Source organism: Carassius gibelio, chromosome B6 (genome assembly GCF_023724105.1).
Source record: "Carassius gibelio isolate Cgi1373 ecotype wild population from Czech Republic chromosome B6, carGib1.2-hapl.c, whole genome shotgun sequence".
NCBI classification, from domain to species: Eukaryota; Metazoa; Chordata; class Actinopteri; order Cypriniformes; family Cyprinidae; genus Carassius; species Carassius gibelio.
Window position 1 is genome coordinate 687,996 of NC_068401.1, and position 21,024 is coordinate 709,019.

At 41.9% G+C, this 21,024-nt stretch overlaps 2 protein-coding genes across 8 annotated transcripts in view; both read left to right on the forward strand.

Moving 5' to 3' along the window:
• LOC127959184 (peripheral plasma membrane protein CASK) overlaps positions 1-2,266 on the forward strand; it is a 48,609-nt gene extending 46,343 nt beyond the window's left edge. For all 6 annotated transcript variants that reach the window (XM_052558200.1, XM_052558203.1, XM_052558199.1 and 3 more), the window contains 3 exons: positions 1-157; positions 237-320; positions 1,243-2,266. The exon at positions 1-157 is cut by the window's left edge and continues 46 nt beyond it. In XM_052558200.1, the coding sequence (XP_052414160.1) occupies positions 1-157; positions 237-320; positions 1,243-1,419 (418 nt within the window). In that variant the 3' untranslated portion in view covers positions 1,420-2,266. The remainder of the gene's footprint in view (positions 158-236; positions 321-1,242) is intronic.
• Positions 2,267-9,759: 7,493 nt separating this feature from the next.
• Positions 9,760-19,400, forward strand: LOC127959187 (putative ATP-dependent RNA helicase an3). 2 transcript variants are annotated; one of them, XM_052558207.1, is made up of 19 exons: positions 9,760-10,173; positions 11,405-11,450; positions 11,585-11,632; positions 12,059-12,205; positions 12,310-12,442; positions 12,543-12,650; positions 12,815-12,914; positions 12,988-13,123; positions 13,238-13,335; positions 13,419-13,517; positions 13,591-13,751; positions 13,903-14,047; positions 14,510-14,654; positions 14,983-15,033; positions 15,474-15,655; positions 15,728-15,845; positions 16,402-16,558; positions 16,635-16,765; positions 16,868-19,400. In XM_052558207.1, the coding sequence occupies exons 1-19, from the start codon at positions 10,129-10,131 to the stop codon at positions 16,939-16,941; spliced, it is 2,124 nt and encodes a 707-aa protein (XP_052414167.1). In that variant the 5' UTR covers positions 9,760-10,128; the 3' UTR covers positions 16,942-19,400. The 2 variants fall into 2 exon arrangements, with proteins under 2 accessions (XP_052414167.1, XP_052414168.1); XM_052558208.1 differs by lacking the exon at positions 14,983-15,033 and having other exon boundaries at positions 9,775-10,173.
• The last annotated feature ends 1,624 nt before the right edge of the window (positions 19,401-21,024 follow it).

Sequence of the window (21,024 nt, forward strand, 5' to 3'; positions counted from 1 at the left end):
CTTCTTCGTGTCACATGACCAGATGATGCAGGACATCTCTAACAATGATTACCTGGAGTACGGCAGCCACGAGGACGCTATGTACGGCACGCGCCTGGAGACCATCCGACAGATCCACGAGCAGGGCATGGTGGCCGTCCTGGACGTGGAGCCGCAGGTACATACTGACCAGATGAGAGCGTGTTTGTCCTCCTGTGATGGACCGGGTCTCTGACTCGCTCTCTGTGTGTTCTCAGGCGCTGAAGGTTCTGCGGACGGCTGAGTTTGCTCCGTATGTCATCTTCATCGCAGCACCCACCATCACTCCTGCGATGAACGAGGTGAGCGCCGCTGGCTCGTCACGTTTCTCTGCATGCTGCATGTGTGTTTCTGTGTGGTGATTGTTCTCTTCTTGCGTCTCTGTGCTGCTCGCAGCTCCCTCGATGGTGCAGGACACTGCCTGTAAGTAAAGACATGACCAGCGCAGTCGCTCGAGGACAGCCGCTCCGCCGTCAGTCACGTGTTTGCTCCGAACAACACCAGACTCTTAACTTGAGCGGCGCTTTGAAAAGACACGAGACCGTGATCAAATGTCCATCTAGAGCATGCTTGTGTAGGAAAATGTGTATTGTGTGAAAGGCTCCTAAAACATATTAATCTTGTCCGTTTTTAAGCTTCAAGGCCTGTTTCTTTACTATATTAGCATCCACACTAGCGGACGATATCCTACAGTGCGTCACAGCCATCACTCTTTCCACATTCTGTTGTTACAGCATTATTCCTTTTTTTATACTTTTGCAAAGATTTTAAACTAAAGGATTAGGTCGAATAGCGTCGAAAGAAATGCATTTTTATCTCAAGTATTCATACTTTATATGTAATTTTTGTCTATGCATTTTAGGATTATCATAGTAAACTAAAACTTTAACTAAAATGAAAAGCTTAAAAAAACATTTTTGTCACTTTTTATTTCAGCTAGTGGCCAAAGCAACATTTCTCATTTCAATTTAGTTTACATTGTTGTACTACAATAATAAAAATGACTAAAAATATAACCAAAAAATAAAATGAAACCAGAAAATCTAAAAATAAAAACTCAGAATATGAATAATAATGTAATGGTGATGCACGTGCCTGAACACACACGAGCCGCTGTGCTGGAGCGACTGCTTCGTGGCGTGTTTCCTCGTTCGCTGCGTGACGGAGGCGTGTTAGAGGCGTGTTAAAGGCGTGATGTCGCTGATGTGTGTGTGTTCTCCTCAGGACGAGTCTCTCCAGCGGCTGCAGAAGGAGTCAGACGCGCTGCAGCACTCTTACGCTCATTACTTCGACCAGACGATCATCAATAACGAGATCGACGACACCATCCGTCTGCTGGAGGAGGCCCTCGACCTGGTGTCCAGCACTGCGCAGTGGGTGCCGGTGTCCTGGGTGTACTAGCATCACACACACACACACACACTGACGGACTCCACATCCCGGCCACTACCAGTGTGTAGCCTTGTATATATCTATACATATATAAATATCTATAAATATGAATATATAAGTCATAGATATGGTCCTGTACGAATAACAAAGGGGTTGATGACATTTTATACGGTTTTCTTTTTAAACGTACGAGACGGCGTCTCAGAGCAATGATGAGCACAGTCAGCGGTGGGGGAGGAGCCAACACCCCACCAGCCCCATCCTGAGGGCGTGGCTATGTGACTCCGCCCACTGGCCTGCGGTATATAAGCACAGCTGACCCTCTGTCTCTCACACACGAGCACTGATTGCACGACGGACGTTGCATCCACCCCTGTTTACAGATGTAGGTTTGCACAAGGGCAGCGGAGCCCAGCGCTCTTCCTCGGCTGCTCCTCCTCTTCCTCTAGATGTGTCTGTCCAGATCCTCTGACCGGACGCTTCCCTCATGCCTCGTGTAGTGACGTGTTTGTAAACTGTCCTGGATTTGATTTCTTGTGCGGAACGAGGAGGGAAATATCCATTCCTAGATCGATCATTTCAGAAATGTGCTGTCTTAAGAGTATTATTGTTTTACTCCGAGAAAACCGAGAGGAATTAATTGTGTGTAAATGTTTCAATGGTGTGTACATTTGCGGTTGAAATGAAGTAGTGTGTGCATAAACAACTGAACAGACTGTGTGAACTCTTCATTTCTTACGGCCCTGTGTAAAGTCCTCTGCTAATGACGAATCTGCTCTTCTGTTTGTTTGTTTGTTAGTTATTTTTTTATCTATTTCCTTTCATGTGTTGAAAAAGTAAATTGCTTTTGAAATCAGATCCTGCATGTTGTTTTTATGGCAGTGATGATTTCCTGCAGCAGATCATGTGTCTCCTAACAATATTCAGGAACACTTCTATATTTAATCACAAACATCACTTACTCCTAATAAACGCATTGATCTGCTTCATATCATTTATATTCAGTGTCTGATCCACAGGCGGACGGCAGTGAAGATGTTTACCCAAGTGTCAGTGTTTTTCTATTTCACAACATTACAAACTATAATACTGTACTTTTTACTGCGCTCAGTTTCATATTAAATATAATTTAATAATTACATCAGAAATCTAGTACTTTCTTTTACTTGAGTACCAAAAAAAGTACAACATCTTTAATGTTCTTCAGTATTAAAGGTAAAAATATATATATATATTTTTTTTTGGAATGTAGTGCAGTAAAAATTTTCAAAATAAATCCTTATAAAGTACAGATAATTTTTAAATGGACTTGATTAAAGTAAAACACACTTCACTGCTGTCCTCTGAATCGTTTCTTCAGGAGAGAGATCATCTGATTGTGTTTCAAGATAATAAATAAATATCCAAAGATGAAGCTCACATAAACACGTGATCTTACAATCGATATATTGGCGGTGACGTCATTGTTTTCAGGGTCTTTTGCGCGCTGCCGCCTCCTGCTGGAACACACACACACACACACTTCTAACTTTCACACACATTTACTGTCTGTTATATTCATACAGAACCCGTGTGTGTGTGTGTGTGTGATGTCTCAGTAGTGCTCTCTAGGAAGGCAGCACGCTAGGTTTTGAGACGCAGACAGTTAAACATCAAACAGGCCGCTCCGAGCGAGTCATTACAGAAGAGAACAACATCCACTGATAATTCAACATTCCTTAAACATCCCTCCGGTAACCGGTCAGTCTCTGCTGGTGGGGTGGGTCTGGACTGAGACCGGACGGGGGTCGTTGGGGTTGCTCGGTGAGTGATGCTCGCGTGATCGGTGTTCTGTCGATTTGTCCTACTCTGTCAGATTTTCCTACCTCCCACTAAAACAGTGGGTAACAATTCGACAAAGAAAAAATCTGCTGTAAAAATGTCAGGACACCTGGTCGCCTGGCGCGTGACACCGTCTGAATCCCGTGCGAATGTCCGGGGACGCGCGTCTGATGCGTTTATCCGCCCGTGTGAAGCCGGTAAACCACGGTCTGCTCTGGGCTTTCGCTGTTTATTTCTCTCGATGTGCACACTTTAATAGCATTAAAATGTGTATTGTTTCATTTGGTTAATTGCAAGTGTTTAAAATCTCTTAACTTGTGGAGGACGCCAGCGCACAGAAGCGTTCTTTGCTCACATTAGTTCAGAGGAAAACGCAGCTCTGAAGAGTTTTGTAAATAATAGCCTTTAAAGGGGGGGTGAAATGCTCGTTTTCACTCAATATCCTGTTAATCTTGAGTACCTATAGAGTAGTACTGCATCCTTAATAACTCCAAATAGTCTTTAGTTTTATTATATTCATAAGAGAAAGATGGTCTGTACCGATTTTTCCCGGAAAAACACGACCGGCTGGAGGCGTGACGTGTGGGCGGAGCTAAAGAATCACGAGAGCCAGTAGGCTTTTGTGTTGAGAGCGTTTGGAAGCTGTGACATTATGTGAGGACAAAACCATAGACAGTAAAAGAAATGGACACAGCGACCCCATTGGAACTCAATTGAGACAAGTGAAGCCCATTTTTAGCATTTTTTTTAGCACTTCCGTTTCTGACGCGCAGACTCAAACGAAGCTTGACGAAGTTAGCAACCTGTCTGACAGATGTAAATCTTCCAAGTGGCTGTGCGTGCAAACTGCCGAGTTCTTTGTCGAGAGTGAGCAGGAGTAAGGAGTAAGTAGTAAGTAAGAGCAGGAGTAAGTATTCTGATTAATTATTTTGTATAGTATTTTAAAATGTAACGCCAGTACGCCATATTAAGTTAATTGCCTGCGAGCTTCTCCTCCTGTCTGTACGGTAATGCGACAGAGAGTCGAGTGGTTATGACGCAATCGTTAGCCTATTTTTTACAAAAACTGTTTATACGGGGCCATAATGTAACATAGAAGGTAATGGAGCCCTTTATACATTGTTGTGTATCTTTAGAAATAAATAATGGACAAACGGAGTCTTTAAACGCCTCAGATGTAAAGTTATTCGCTGTCAAAGTGACGCCAAAATGAATGGGAGTCAATGGGAATGCTAACGCAAGTGAAGTTCTGCTACAAGATGTCAGCCCCCACCCCACTTCAACATCCGATCGAGTTCCTTGGCCCCTGGACAAAACCAACCAAAACAAACCATGGCTAACAGTCAGATTCAGCGTATATTTATGATCCAGAATCAGATCCAGAGGCTGAAATTTAACAAGAGCACCATCAGCAACGACGTCTCTATGTGGTATGTACTGAAACTGTATATATTTGCTTAGCGGTTTTGGAAAATGACTAAGTTCCACTTTGTCGTTTTTTTTTTTTAAGCTGTACATGTGGAAAGTTCAGTTTGATGACAACATCGCATGTTGTTTACTTGATGTGCTTATGCGCTGATAGCTAAGTTCACAACACAGAGATATTTGAAGCAGTTTTACTCACCGCCTGCGGTTCCAAAACACGATCGTGACCCTTTTTCGTTGGGACTGCAATATCCTTAAGAAATAAACGATGTGCAAATCCGGCGTCAAACTGGGCTTTGTTTGTAAAACGAGCAAAACGAGGGAACAAACACTTGCACCACTCTGTTGATGCTCTGTAAAAATAAACTCCATCCACTGGTCCCTTAATGCTGTTTCTCTTTTGGTAATCTGTGCAGGGTTGTCTTGCCCTGGCAACCAAAAACACACTTCTTTTGTGACATTTAGGATGCATTTATATAGAGCTTTATTGTGTATTGTTGTCCACCCAAAGCGCTGCACAATCATGTGTCTCTCCTCAAACACCAGCAGTGTGCAGCATCCACTCCGATATATTATATATACCGTATTTTCCCGACTATAAGTCGCCCTCTAGCGGCTGGAGATGGTAATGTTTTCTCTTGCTTCTTGATTCTAAATAGTCCAGTGCGACCTGTTTTTTTTCCTCATCATGACATATTTTTGGACTGATGCGACTTATATTCCGAAAAATAGGGTAATGATAAAAATAATAGTAGCCTTATATGAACATATATTACATAAAAAGAAACGATCAACGGACTGTAGGATGGATAAAAAATATTTTATCAATCTCTGATAATCTCAGGTGGCTCTGGTCACCCTGGTTTGTTTATTTATTAAACTCGTGGCCACGACATTATCACGTTCCCAAGAATTAATATCTCGTGGCCACGACAAAACTAAACCAAAAAGACTCGAGTTTAAAAAAATGTATCTTACAATGAATATAATTTATTAATTTAAGGTAGTAGTTATGTAAATTAAAGATGAATTCGCGATCGATATGGAACTCAAGTTAATTAAAGAAGTTATTAACATGAACATCTGCAGTTTATTTCTCTCGATGTGCACACTTTTATAGCATTAAAATGTGTATTGTTTCATTTGATTAACTGCAAGTGTTTGTTTAAAATCTCTGTTAGGGTCTGTGATCTTCTGTTAGGGTCTTGAACACTGCTGCTGGCTCAATCTGTCGTCCATCAACCTCTTTAATGTTGGTGTAAAAGTGGCAGCAGATTGGCACATTAACTCCACAGACTACAGTCTCTCTGGCACTCGAGTCCGTGTTTGATATGTGTTGTCAGCGGGCTGGAAAGTGCAATGACTCTTGTTTCGACACCATTGAATGGAATTTCAGTTGCCCTAGTTCTGAGCCTGCCTCTCGGCTCCTCCCACTTGCTCTGTCCCCGTCCAATCAAAATGCAGCCACGGCCACACTGCTCTGTATCCGGGGAGATCTGCAGGATCAGCTCTGCTGGATTTATAAACTGTGGCTCTGGTGTCTGAATACCAAATCCCAGCGAGGGAAGTCGGTCCACCATATTCTATTTAGCTGTTTTCTTTAATAAAGGTTATTCTGCTGAATTTGAGAAGATAGAGTTTGACCATTTGAATGCAAAGGCCTCATCCTTGTGTTGTTATTATTAAGAGGATATTTAATGTACAGATGTTTACGGCCTGAGGATGGATTCTTGAGCTGCTTTAGCCATGTGAAGTTTTCACTTGAAGAAGTTTTTCTTTTTTCACAGATGTGTAATAACAGAAGTATTGAATCACTAGAAACAATAAATAAAACATTTTAATGCAAGCTTGACTTTTTATTAGGTTTCCGATAGTTTCTATAAGAAGGTACATTTTGTAAACACTCGATGCACACAGAAACACTCGGACTGCGTTTCATCCTAAGCCGGATCACAGAACATTGTCACCAATAGAGCTATGATCAACTGAGGCTTACCTTGCTTTTGACAAACGCAGCCCAGACCTGAGACACACTTGCATGGATAATGTGAGCTCTGTACAAACCCAGCACACTGTAAAATTATACTTTGAATGTAAAAAAATAAATGGTATTTGAATTATGTGTCTGTCTGATACACTGACCCACATCTGCTCAAAACACCAGAGTCACTGCTCATGGTTTAATGAGTGCAATCAGACACTGTTCTCTTGACATTTCAATCATGAAGCAGCACCATGTTCATGTTTCTGACCAGAATAACAGCATCCAGGTTGGAAGCAGGCATGTACTGGCCATCGGGACTACCGGGAGATTCCCGGTGGGCCGCGGTCTGGTTGGGCCTGTGCGTTATGTATTTTGTTTTTAAATCATTAATAATCCCAAATATATTCGTAATTATATTATAATATCCAATTCCGACCTTATGTGTCTCTCCCATGGAGCTGCATGGTGCTTTTTTTACGATAGTCACAATAATTTATTTAAAACATTACAAAAAGCAGAATAAAGAACAGATAAAACGACGCGTGCGCATGATGCTGATGCGAGCTGCGAGACGTGACGTGTTCACTGCTCATTGGCCAATCAGAATCAAGTTCTAGCCTTGAAAAGCGGCCGCTTTACAACTGCGACGAAATTCAATATGTTAAATAATAAAATATCTAAGCGGGAGGGGCCGAACGCTGAGAGAGAGAAAACGACAAGCACTTGAGGCAGATGCCACCAAATGTGTCAAGATAAATAAATTATTTGCTGGAAGGCAAAAGACTTCAGTGAAGATGTCAGCAGGGCGGGACTTGACTGCTGAGGTGAGACAGAAATGTAATGATACACGGAGGCTACTGCATTGTTTTAATTCAAAAAGTTAGGATATTCCAGCTGTAATATGCCACCACTCACTGAGCTCAGCTCTCAGGTTCTGTCCATTTTATTACAAAATTCAGACAATACCGTTTTGGCGCTAGAAAATGTGACGTGACAGATCGCTTTAGCGCCTCAGTTCAAGTAAACCGATCATCTGTTACTTTCTGTTTAAAGATACAGTACAACTTACCGACATGTATATATGCCTCATAAATAATATTGATCAATCAGTCATCAATCAAAACAGCAGGAGAACAATTATGTCACAGAACATTACATTTACCTCAAGAAAGCCATTTAAAAACCATAGCAGGGCAGTTGAGTATTTTGCTTAATATGTGCACACTATAGTACATATTTATTATATTTTCACCTGTCATTAAATAATTGTTATTATAATGAAAACTGCATTATATTTAATTATTTTTTACATTTAACAATACAAGCTTATGCTCTATGTCTCTGTATATTTACAGCATTTATGTCAGATATATTTTATCAATTTGTAATCAATTGAGAAAAAAATCTCTTAAAGTGCCAGGGAGAAGCCTTACCTACTGTCGGTCTGTGTCATTGTGAATATAAGACAAAGAGAAATAACTCACTGCTCTTGAATAACAGCTTTAACAAGGTTACTGTATGTATTTATACGTATATGTGTGTGTTAAGTGAAGTATTTTATATTTGGATATGCAATATCTGTACCTGAAAACGGTGCTATTTATTATATTTTTTTCTTATTTTATTACTGACTGTTACCTTGTCTTCATTAATGTTTGAACCTAATAGTTAGTGTTTATTGTGGTATTGAAATTGGAATTGTGAAATGAGATTGCAGCTTATTTACAAAGAAAACAATAGCAATTTTATTTTTATGTATTTATTTTTGGCAGGGCAAGTACAGTTTTGAACCCTAGCATTGAGCTCTGCATTTGAATATACAAGCCAGTCTACTTCAAGGATTTTTAAAGGCCTTTGATCATGTTAAGAAAATTGTAAAATAAATCACTACACAACCTTCTTTGTCTTAATTACTCTTTTATTTTATTGTAGAGCAGTGGTCTTTATAAATCACATTTACTGTAGATCATCGTCTTAATACAAGCCTACGATAAGCAGCCAACAGGTCAGAGGTAATATGTGTAAATTAATATATATAAAAAAAACACAAGTGTTATGTTGCTGCACTATTAGATTAATAAGTAGCACATCAATTAACACCTTTAGATATTTAAAATAAAGCCTGATAAAATCATTAGCATTTTCTTTGTTTATTATTTTAATATTTTTTTTCTTGGTTTTGATAGTAATACATTCTAATCAGTAATTGTACATGCAGATTAATGTATGTATAGACGTGTAGTGTGTGTGTGTGTGTGTGTGCGCGCGCGCATGTTTACATGAATAGTGGGCCGGTCTGGATGAAGTCCAGGGCTGATTTTTTGTCCCAGTCCAGCCCTGGTTGGAAGGGTGTTTTGTGAAATGACTTCTCCATTAAAAACTGGACGACTCTTTCCTTTGAAGCTCTTCTTCTAGTGTGTTTCTGTCCAGGTTCGAGCACACAGAGGAAAGCTGCGATGATCCTCAGATTCACTGCAAACACATGAAATAATCATTCAGGTCTGTTCTGCACAGAGACATCCTCCAGAAGTGAACACACACATCCTGGAGCTCAAAATATGATACAGAAATATACCTGTCCCTGCAGCACAGAAGCAGTCATCAGTGTCACAGACATATATTTGTAGAAATACACAACAATACATTGTATGAGTCACAATTATACATTTCTCTTTAATGCCAAAAATCATTAGGATATTAAAGAACATGTTCCATGAAGATATTTAGTAAACATCTTACTGTAAATATATCAAAACTTAATTTTTAATTTGTAATATACATTACTAAGAACTTCATTTGAACAACTTTAAAGATGATTTTCTCAATATTTAGATTTTTTTGCTCCCTCAGATTCCAGATTTTCAAATAGTTGTATCTCAGACAAATATTGTCTTCTCCTAACAAACCAAACATCAATGGAGAGATCATTTATTCAGTTTTCAGATGACGCATACATCTCAATTTAAAAAAAGAATGGACCCTTATAACTGGTTTTGTGCTCAGTATTGATTAGCACATGTTGAACAAATGAACTGCATTTCCAGGTAATCTGTGAGAACTGTTAGCAAATCAAATGCAGCAGCATTAAATGATCGACAGATGACACGGATTCCGGGAGAAACTAGATTCATCTCCACTGTGTTGTAAACAGTGTGGCGTCGCTGCTCAAAGTCTCGCGAGACTTCTTTCGTCCAATAAAGTGACGCAGCTTCCGCTGCGCTCTTGTTTCACGCTCAGATCGAGAGAGACGCACAGCTCGAGTTCCGATTATCGTCGACGCAAAGTCTTCCTCAGACATACAGAAGAACATTAAAATACAAACTCTTCAACCTAAAGTAACATTTGCGCTTCGGGGGAACCCGTTTTTTATTCCTTTGTTCAGAGTTACACGTCTCACCGAGCGTCGAAGAGAGCCACGAGAACAGCGACACACCGGCAAACAAAGAAACTCGCTTGTGTTCGACATCCGCCTTCAACACCCGTCAGTTATGAGTCATGTGGCCGTCGAGAATGTGCACGGTCTGGACCAGCAGGTGAGCCGGGGTCCACAGCGGGGTTTGGGCGGTTTTGTCTCGGCGCGAGCGGCGCGTGTTTAAGATGGAGGCCGCGAGGCGCAGATGATGGCGGAGCTGCGGCGCGTCACACGCGTCACACGCGGCTCTCTTCATCAGCCGGCTCTGCTCCGGGACTGTAGGAAGCTTTTCATGTAATCTAGAGATTTAAGTGTCGTTTCTAAGCGGCTGTTTAGACACGCGACTCAAATAAACGACTCCGTCGCAGTCGAGCTGGAGAACTTTACTCCGCGGATCTGGGGCCTTTTCTTCTGGCCTTTTGTCTCCATTTCGCTGCGTTTGCGGTTATATTGTGTATTTGCGGTATTTACATCTCTTAATAGAAACTGTTTTTTAGTATTGAAGGTGAACCCAAACGGACACGAATCATCTCGATGTGAACAACGAATCTTCCGAGTGTTTTAAATCTCGTTTCGCAAGTCTTTATATCTGATCCCGGAGCACTAAACCAGCCAGAAGAGTCGGTTCTTTTCGAAATTAAGATTTATACGTCATCTAAAAGCTGAATAAATCATCTCTCCATTGATGTGTGGTTTGTTCGGAGGACAATATCTGTCTGAGACACAACTATTTGTAAATCCGGAATCTGAGGGAGAAAAAAAAATCTAAATATTGAGAAAATCTTTAAAGTTGTTCAAATTAAGTTCTTAGTAATTTATATTACAAATCAAAAATTAAGTTTTTATATATTTAGTGTAAAATGTTTACAAAATGTCTTCATGAAACATGATCTTTACTTAATATCCGAATGATTTTTGGCATCAAAAAGAAATGTATAATTTTCGCCCGTACAATGTATTGTCTATTTCTACAATATACCTGTGACACTGATGACTATATATATATATATATATATATATATATATATATATATATATATAAATAAATATAAATAAATATAAATAAAATATGAGGGAATGATGTCGTTGACGTGTGTTGTAAAGGTCACGTGAGCTCGTGTAATTACACCTTCATTCCGTTGTTTTGGCTCAGAGTTTGATTTATGACTTTATTTGTATGTTGAATTGTGGATCAGTGTAGTTATCTAGAGCTAGATGTGTTTCTGAGAGGAGGCCGAAGGCTTGGATCTCGTCTGGTATCTCAAGCGCCGGTGGATCTGGTGTTTCCTCACTGATCCCGCTCAGGTTTTTAAGGTTGTGTCCTGTACTTCATCAGCTCTCTCTTCTTTCAGCTCGCTGTTCTAGACTTGAACTCCGCTGATCAAGGAGTCCCTGGAAGTGAGTATACCATCTCTCTCTCTCTCTCCATCTCTCTCTCTCTCTCTCGCTCTCTCTCTGGGATCTTGTTTTATCTTCAGTTTTGTTCTGGATAAAGTAGAGTTGTTTCAATGCTAACAGTCTGTTCTTCACAGGGCGTTACATTCCACCTCATTTAAGGAATAAAGAAGCTTCCAAAAGTGGTACGTAATACACTTCTTGACATGTCTAGTTAACCCTAAAGCTCCAGTGCTGTTGAAGATTGTGATTGTGACTTAGACACTGTGTGTTTGTGGCTCTGTACTTCTGAAGGACATCCGTCAGTGGCTGTGTTTCCAGCCAAAGTTGTGAATTTAACTAATGCGCAAAACTGGAATATCGTAATAAATATTGTGAATAAAGCACCATTTCTATCCTATGAGTCCAAGAGAACAAAATCATCTCTTCCTGATAAACGTGCTCTAATCATCACTAAGAACACCAGGAGCAGACGCTGAATATAATAATGATATTGAGTTCAGAGCGAGCAGATCGATTGCACGATTGCAGATGTCATCCACAGGTTTAAAGAACACTTGATTAAAGACTCCACTCAGGGAAATATTTCTTCCTCTCGCTCTTTCACAAAGATTCTCCCGGAGGATGGGACGATGGACGCAGCAATGGCTTCGTGAACGGTAATCATGAAGGCCGAGACAACCGTATGAATGGAGGGGGCAGTTTCGGTGGCCGTGGCTCCATGCGCAGCGACCGCGGAGGAAGAGGAGGCTTCAGAGGTAAACCCTGCGCCACCTACGCTCACCGCACGCCTGAGAACCCTAGCTTTGCTGTTTCTCTACAGGACTAACATTGCTCTTTTGATGTGAATCATTTCTTTTAGGATTTGGTTACGACAACAAGGATGCCGGTGGGTGGAACGCCCAAAAAGACACGGCCTACAACAGCTTCGGCGGCCGCTCTGACCGCGGGAAGTCCTCTTTCTTCAGTGACCGCGGGTCTTCATCCAGGGGACGGTGAGGCTCGCTTGCTTTCCTTGTTTCATTTGTTGCTTGCTTTAGTGAATAACTGGTGATGGAGGCCTGGGTTTGTCTGAAGCTGTGTTGTGTTGGGCAGGTACGAGCGAGGAGGCTTCGGCGGCGGTGGGAACAACCGATGGACGGACGACTCCAAAAACGATGAAGATTGGTCCAAACCCTTGCCTCCCAGTGAGCGTGTGGAACAGTGAGTGACATGACACTGCTCCGTTTAACATTAGATTTGAAGGAGTTACGATGTGCTGTTGTTGATTTGTGATCATCTTCTAAATTAAATCATCATGACCTGGAGTTTGCGTGTGGTTTTTAACCCAAAGTGGAGTTTCTGACACTTGTTCCTGTTTCCTGCAGTGAACTCTTCTCTGGAGGCAACACCGGGATAAACTTTGAGAAATACGATGACATTCCTGTTGAAGCCACAGGACAGAACTGTCCACCACATATTGAGAGTGTGAGGAACCTGATCCAGATCCGTTTAAGTTAAATTAATTTAAATATTTTAAATTAATCTTTGTTTGTTTTAGTTCCATGATGTAGATATGGGAGAGATCATTATGGGTAATATAACCCTGAGCCGGTACACACGGCCCACTCCTGTCCAGAAGTATGCCATTCCCATCATCAAGACTAAGAGAGACCTGATGGCGTGCGCACAGACAGGTGAGACGTCCGCGGAGTTCATCGTGTGTGTGTGTGTGTGTGTGTGTGTGTGTGTGTGTGTGTGTGTGTGTGTGGTAAATGCTTGACATGACGTCTGTCTGTCGCTGTAACTAGGTTCTGGTAAGACTGCAGCCTTCCTGTTGCCCGTCCTGAGCCAGATATTCAATGAAGGACCAGGAGAGGCGCTGCAGGCTATGAAGAACAGCGCACAGGTAGCACTTCCTGTTTGCAGGGTGATGAAGAACTGCACTCTACTTTTGTCAAATATCTTAACTGGGGGTGTTCTTGTCTCTAGGAAAATGGGAAATATGGCCGTCGTAAGCAGTATCCCATTTCACTGGTCTTAGCCCCCACAAGGGAGCTGGCTCTCCAGATCTACGAAGAGGCCAGGAAGGTAATCGCCAGAACACACGGGAACTTCCTGATTTCTGCTGGTTGGAATGTATTTAATGTTCTCCCGTGTGTAGGTTGCGTACCGCTCTCATGTGCGTCCCTGTGTGGTGTACGGAGGCGCTGATATCGGTCAGCAGATCCGTGATCTGGAGAGAGGCTGTCATCTGCTGGTGGCCACTCCTGGACGTCTGGTGGACATGATGGAGAGGGGCAAGATCGGCCTGGACTACTGCAAGTACGTCAGAGATCTGTGTGTGTGGAGTGTGCTGCTGTAACCAAGTGTGATCTGGAATCCAGTCTTGTGCATGTTTTAATGCTCCAAGAATGCATTGGCGTTTAATACGTCACTGTTCTGTGTCTTGACCGTGAGCTGTTTCTGTCCTCAGTTATTTGGTGCTGGATGAAGCAGACAGGATGCTGGACATGGGCTTCGAGCCACAGATTCGGCGTATCGTGGAGCAGGACACCATGCCGCCCAAAGGGCTTCGTCAAACCATGATGTTCAGTGCCACCTTCCCCAAGGAGATCCAGGTGAGCGTGTCAGCCTGAACACATCCAATGTTATAGTCTTCAGGTGGATCTGGCTCGTCCTGTTATAGTGTTGGGGTTTAAAGTGTTAGTTCACCCAAAAATGAAGATAGGCGCATGTTTTACTGACCGTCAAGGCACCATGGGTGTATATAACCTTTCAGACGAATCTAATCCGAGTTCTGTTAAAAATGATCCTTGCTCTTCCAAGCTTTATAATCTCATGGGCATGTGTTTTTTTGTTAAAAAGTCAAAAAATAGCCAAATAAAGCGCAGCTCAAAAACAGGTCAGGAGTGAGTAAAGGCCTCCTGCAGTGGATCAGGGTTTATAAAGCTTGGGAAAGGGAGGAAGATTTTTAATGGAACTTCTATTGAATTCGTCAGAATGAAGTCAGTTATATACACAGAGGATGACTTGAGCTTGATATTTATGATATTGATATTTAACCCTTTATTGTTTGGTAGATCTTGGCTCGTGACTTCCTGGAGGAATACATCTTCCTGGCTGTGGGCAGGGTTGGGTCCACCTCGGAGAACATCACCCAGAAGGTGGTTTGGGTCGAAGAAAATGACAAGAGGTCCTTCCTGCTGGACTTGCTCAATGCCACAGGTACATATCCCTGTAAATGACCTCTGAACCCCTTCATCTGGTCACCTCAGTATGACCGTGATGGCAGACTGCTCTTCACGGGTGTTGATCATGTTTGAGGAGGTTAAACTAATCTTCAGGTTGAGGATTGGGGAATGGTGACTCTTACGGTCACAGTGGTTCTCTAAACACCAGAAATATGAAATTGAGATTCAGTAAACTAGAGATGATTATGAATTGCATGCCTGCTCCGTCAGCACCTGACAGCAGAGCTTCATCTGAACCCATGTTAACCTTAGACTGAAACTGATATTGTTGAAGCTCATCATAAGGTCTTGATTTTATTCAGTCGATCCGAATGAGGTTCAGGACAGTACGGGGGAGAACGTAGAAAAACCTGGTGAGTAGAGACGTTTATCTGTCCACTGGAAGTGGAACGAATGTAAGTCTCATCTCACGTCTTCATTTTGCTTGAACATTGTTTGTTTCCCAACCACTCCCTTCCCATGAGCTCTAGTTCTCATGCTGTTAGGATCTTGACGTCAAATTATTTTTCCCCGATATTTCTTTGGAAGTAGTCATGCTCATTTTCCGTGGTTCTTTCCTGCGGTTGGATCTGTGCATGAAGTGGGATGTAGACGATGCCATGTTGAATTGTAAAGCTGTAAGACTGCTGTAATCTGGTTGCACACATGGCTGCGACTTCAGTAGTCTAGAGTTTAACGTAAAGTCCACTTCTGAGATCCAAATGCTTGTCACTCCCTGTTTGTTGCCATCATTAGCTTCTTCCCGTACTGAAGCGTGATCTCAGTTGTTGATGGTCTTCATGTCCTCCAACAGGTAAAGAATCTCTGACCTTGGTGTTTGTTGAGACTAAGAAGGGAGCGGACTCTCTGGAGGACTTCCTGTACCGTGAAGGCTACTCCTGCACCAGTATTCATGGAGACCGGACCCAGAGGGACCGTGAGGAAGCGCTCCATCAGTTCCGCTCCGGGAGATGCCCAATCTTAGTAGCCACGGCTGTACGCAAGCTTTCTGCTCGCTCTTGGTTAATCTTTGGTGTGGTGTGAGTCTCAAACTGTTTTGCTCTGCAGGTTGCTGCTCGTGGTCTGGACATCTCCAACGTGAAGCACGTCATTAACTTTGACCTGCCTAGTGACATCGAGGAGTACGTGCACCGCATCGGGAGAACCGGTCGCGTGGGGAACCTGGGTAACTGCAGAGAACGTGTTGATGATTGTGTTTGAATTGTTTACAGGAGCATTGCTTCCACCGGAATAGATTAACTCTGACTGATGAATCCAAGCGTAGTTTACACTGCAAAAAGTTATTTTCTCCCTTGTTTTTGTTAGTATAAATCTATAAATTCTTGAATTATGTGTTTACTTGACAAGTAAAATGACTTGAGATACTTAGTCTTGTGTTCTGACAATATTCAAATGGTTTTTGCTTAAAACAAGCACAAAAATCTTCCAGTGGGGTAAGAAAAAAAATAACTTGAGGGCTAAACGAGATTTTTCTTACCCCTTTGGCAGACATTTTGGCAGAAAATATCTGGATAATTTTTTTCAGAAAACAACGTTTCTGGAGCCATTTTACTTGTCAAGTAAACACTTTTTTTTTTTTTTTTTTTTTTTTTTTTAAGTTTCAGTGTTAGAATGTGATCTTAACCCTTTTGTGCATAATGTTAAATATAAATGATGGGATTATTAGACTCCATGTACACAGCTACTGTGTCTCAATTCCGTGGTTTCTTTGGGTGTCACAGGTCTTGCCACATCGTTCTTCAATGATAAGAATGGAAACATCACCAAGGACCTGCTGGACATCCTGGTGGAGGCTAAACAGGAAGTGCCCTCCTGGCTGGAGAGCCTGGCCTACGAGCACCAGCACAAGAGCAGCAGCCGCGGGGGGCGCTCCAAGAGGTCAGGTTTTCCCAAAGCTTTTTGTGCTTACAATCTTCCCCTGGACGTCCTGTTGAACCGGTTTGGTGTGTTTCAGGTTTTCTGGTGGTTTTGGGGCAAGAGACTACCGTCAGACCAGCAGCGGCTCCAGCGGCGGAGGATTCGGGAACCGCGGCGCACGCAACACCGGCGGTCACGGAGGGAACCGTGGATTTGGCGGCGGTGGAGGTGAGGATCGGTTTCAAGACCTTGGAGGCTTGTCTTGATTTTCTGCTTCACTGCATGACAACACAGTTCATGAGTAACTCACCCGGTGTTTCTGGTCCTCAGGTGGCTTTGGGAACTTCTACAGCAGTGATGGCTACGGAGGAAACTATTCCCAGGTGGACTGGTGGGGAAACTAAGACTCCTCCACCTCTTCACTCCTCACAACGACCGTGGAGCACCATGCCAAACTCACTGAATGGAAACCACATGTACCATAGCCAGACTATATACCCTGTGTAGCTTTGAAGAACTTTGCAGTACATTACCAGCTGTGATTCTCTGACCACATCTGGAGAAGCTCGAGCTCCGTGGACACGGGGACGCTGGGATATCTGGAGGTTCGACTGTAGCAGGACACGGTCTCGTGCCGAAGGGGAACGGAGGCAGCAGTTTGCTTTAGATTTCTTGGACTCTAGTTTTCCACTACATCTCATTTCTTTATACTAAATGAGAAACGTTTATGTACTGTGCCTTTACATTTAGACTCGCTGTGTTTTGTTTGTCTTCCGTTCTCCTTTTTAAATGTCTGGCTGACAGTTGTTTTCCCCTCTCACACTCTTTTTTTTTTTTTCTTTTTTCCCGCTCTAATTATTTGTTTGGATGGTATAACAAAAGCTTAGATGTAATCAAACCTTGGCAAAGTCTGAGATGGTCTGTCACAACCTCATTTTGAACTGAAATTTTGTATGGGGTCACCAGACCCCCGTCGATTGGCTTGAGTTCTCTTGTGTGGTAAATCTATCACAAGGGAGTGAAAAATGCTGAATGTTGGAAAAGATCTCGCTCACTCTATCCTGGACAGGCATCAATAATAGAGATGGTAGTCTTCTGAGAAAGAAACCAAGCCATTCCAGTGAATTCTCTTAAATTAGGATGTTGTGATGAACCGCGTCTGCCTCCCGCCGCGCAGCTAGTTCAGAACCGTATGCTAGCTGTTTAGCGCTGTTTTATTAACCTTTTTCTTGAACCGTCATGGAGGTAGCAATTGGATTAGTTTTTCTTCCTTCGAATCCAGTCTTGAAGTAGATTAACGGTGGGCTGGTGGCAGTGAAGTGTTCTAACGGCTGCTCTAGAACCGCGAGGTCAGAGCCCAGCCCGTCTCTGGAGAATCCGCATGCTAGTGTTCGTGTGTTTTGGTCAAGGAGATTTTCAAACCGATTTCTGCCGCAGGCTTTAACGTTCATTACAAGAAACATTTGTTCACTTTTTTTGTTTTTTCTCTTTTTCAAGCTGCGTTAAATTCCGAAAGACATCCTCGGCTTTACTCTTGAGACACGGCTCGCTCGTGACCCCCGGCTCTTCGAGAGGACTGGGGTCAGCAGAATTCGGTGTACACCACGGGAACCGCACCAAACCAGCTGCAGGGGTGTGGTTTGGTGTAAACCAGACTCTTATTGGTTGGTTTGTAGTGGAGGAGGTTTCCATGGCATCCTGGCCAAAGACAGGGTTCTTTCAAACTCCCGCGCGCCCTTAATAGTGCACTACTGATGAGGGCGAGTGGGATGCGTTTAACTGAAGTGCAATAGATTTACTCTCAAGCGTGTTGTGCCTTTTGACATGAATTTGGAAAAGGTGACCTGAAGCAGATGCGTGGACAGTATTGAGGTGACTTGAGAGCAGTGGTGCTACTTAAGCCCATCCAGTTTTACAAAAGTTGTTTTATTGCACATCTAGGGTTTTATATAAGTGTCTTGAGTGCGTGTCCTTAAGCTTCTGAATATTGTGTGTGAAGATTGTGAAAACGCAGCTTGTTTACAAAAGGGGAAGGGTTCTCCAATCGTTAACCAGGATTGATTTGGGACCAGCAGTGGGGAATTTAGCTATTTGCACAGATTACTAGATTCTACTTTTGCTGCTAGTTTGTGTAATTTATTAAGCATTTTTGACAAATATTTATTTTTATAAGCCTAAAAGTGATAGTTTCAAGAAACTTGACCAAAAGACAGTACAAAAACACTGGCACTTGAATGTTGAATGTCACCCGTATGCGTGAAACTTATATTTTTCGGGGTAGTGTGAGCTTTTTAATGTTTAAGGTCATTTTGGACTCCACGTCTGTAATTGGTATCTCTGACGAAACGAATCGATCCAATCAGTCAAACTCTGAATTGACGGCCCAAATTTGAAAGAAACACAAACATGCCAAGGTTTGGAAAAAGTTACAGAAATATTTTTGTAAACGTGTATCAGTGCAAAGTGTTCAGATTCTCCAGTTCTTTTGTTTTTCAATTCAATTTTTTTTCTTTTTTTTTTTTGAACCCCCAGTGAATGTCTGGCACACGGCAATCTTAAGTAACAAAAACATGTGGTTATTCTCTTGTTGCGTTTGAATATTTGGGCTCTGGTGCTGGTGTTCTCTCACAGGTTTGGCTGAAGATTCAGTCTTAATTACAGAAGCAGTTATGGGTGTAGTGTTTAAAGCATGCAATGAAAGGCTTTTAATTGACCAAATCATGTGATGGAACATCACCAGAGCCCTTAGAGTTAGAGTATTTGCTTTATGTGCTAGTTTAGAGGCTGTGCACTGCACGAAAAAATAAAATGTGTTTATTGTATGATTTTACCAAATTAAAGTTGGCAATTGCAAATATAGAAACTGCTGTCATCTTTGTCACATGTGATTGAATCCTAAAACCCTGCGGTTTGCTTAAGGGTTAGTTCAGTCGAAAAAGAACTGTTTATTTGCCTTAAAAAAAAAAAAAAAAAAATCAGATTTTGGCTCCCTATTTGCCAAGTTCATAAATGAGGTCACTGATTTGGAGAAAAAACGCAAACCGATTTATTTTCAATATAAAAAGTGAAATGTGGCTGGATATTTTTTTTAAACCTTTTTAATTAGTCTTGGGCATGTCAAAGACTAGTAAAAACATTGGCTTTGATGCATTGTTAGTTATTTTGCAGCATTAGAGTTTTACTTTTGCTCCCTCATTTATTGTTCGTGGCTGTTTTTGCCCCTTTGTCTTCCATTATAAGGACACTTTTTGATTGCAAAGACATGACACCATAAAATCATGAATTCTTGATGGTCGGTGGTTTTTCCCTGTTGGGAAGAGGTAAAAAAAATTATTTTTATGGTTGATCACTAGGTGGAACCTTTAACCCTTTATATAGGCCTGTGAAAAAAAAAAAAAAAACAGCTTAGTTTCTGGCTTGTATATGGAGTATAACAACAGCATATTATATTGTGTGTGAGAGAGACCTTTGCGCACTCACCTTCATCAACCATTAAAATATACACCACAGCTCTCAGACCTACACGGAGTACAAATAAAGTGTATTTATGCACCTGCTGCCTTTTAATGGTGTGGAGATGTACAGACTAAACAGAAACCAGGTGGATTTAAACACTTGCATGCCATCCTGCCAGTGGTGGGAAGTAACGAATTACAACTACTCAGGTTACTGTAATTAAGTAGTTTTTTCGGGTATTTGTACTTTTTTGAGTATATTTTTAAAGCTGTACTTTTACTTGAAGTACAAATGAAGCAAAATCTACTTCGTTACTTTTAAATCATAGTTCGTTACTGAGTACGCATACAATTGGAATTGATATTCAATTTTTCGACAGCACTTCAGCAGCCATTTGAAATATCTGATCGTAAACGGACCAATCACAACGCTGATATCTGAACCGCGCGGGAACAGCGCCACTGCATCATTTAAAGCGCTAAAACCAGCTGTCAGATGTTTTCGCGCCACTCCCGGTTGCTGAGCAATATGCGTGAGTTGGACAGTTGCCTGTCAGAGTGACTCAGTTGTTTTTTAGGATTGTAAATTTAATCTAGTAAAAGAAATGGACAGATGCAAGCAGTGTGTGGACAGTGCACAGTAAAAGTGTACTGCATGTGCGCAGCTTTCATAATATGATACATACATTTAATTAACTTTTTTTTTTTATAATTCTGCAATTTTGCGCACCGTCCAGCAGATGGCGCCCCAGGCGGCCGCCTGTCGGCAAAGCCGGCCCTGGCTCCTGGAATAAATTTTGTAAAAAGTTATCAACCATTCAGAATAGATCCACACCTGACCGATGAAAATCCTTCTAGAAATGTTATTGGTTTTAAGTGAAATGCACCAGAAAGTCTTTAACAAAGATGGAACTTTAATTTCTTTACCATGTTTTTCGAATCACCAAGCATGAGAGGATGTTCTAGTACACCCCCAAAACAAATTCAAGACATTGTAAAAGAGCATAATAGGACCCCTTTAACCACTCCTAT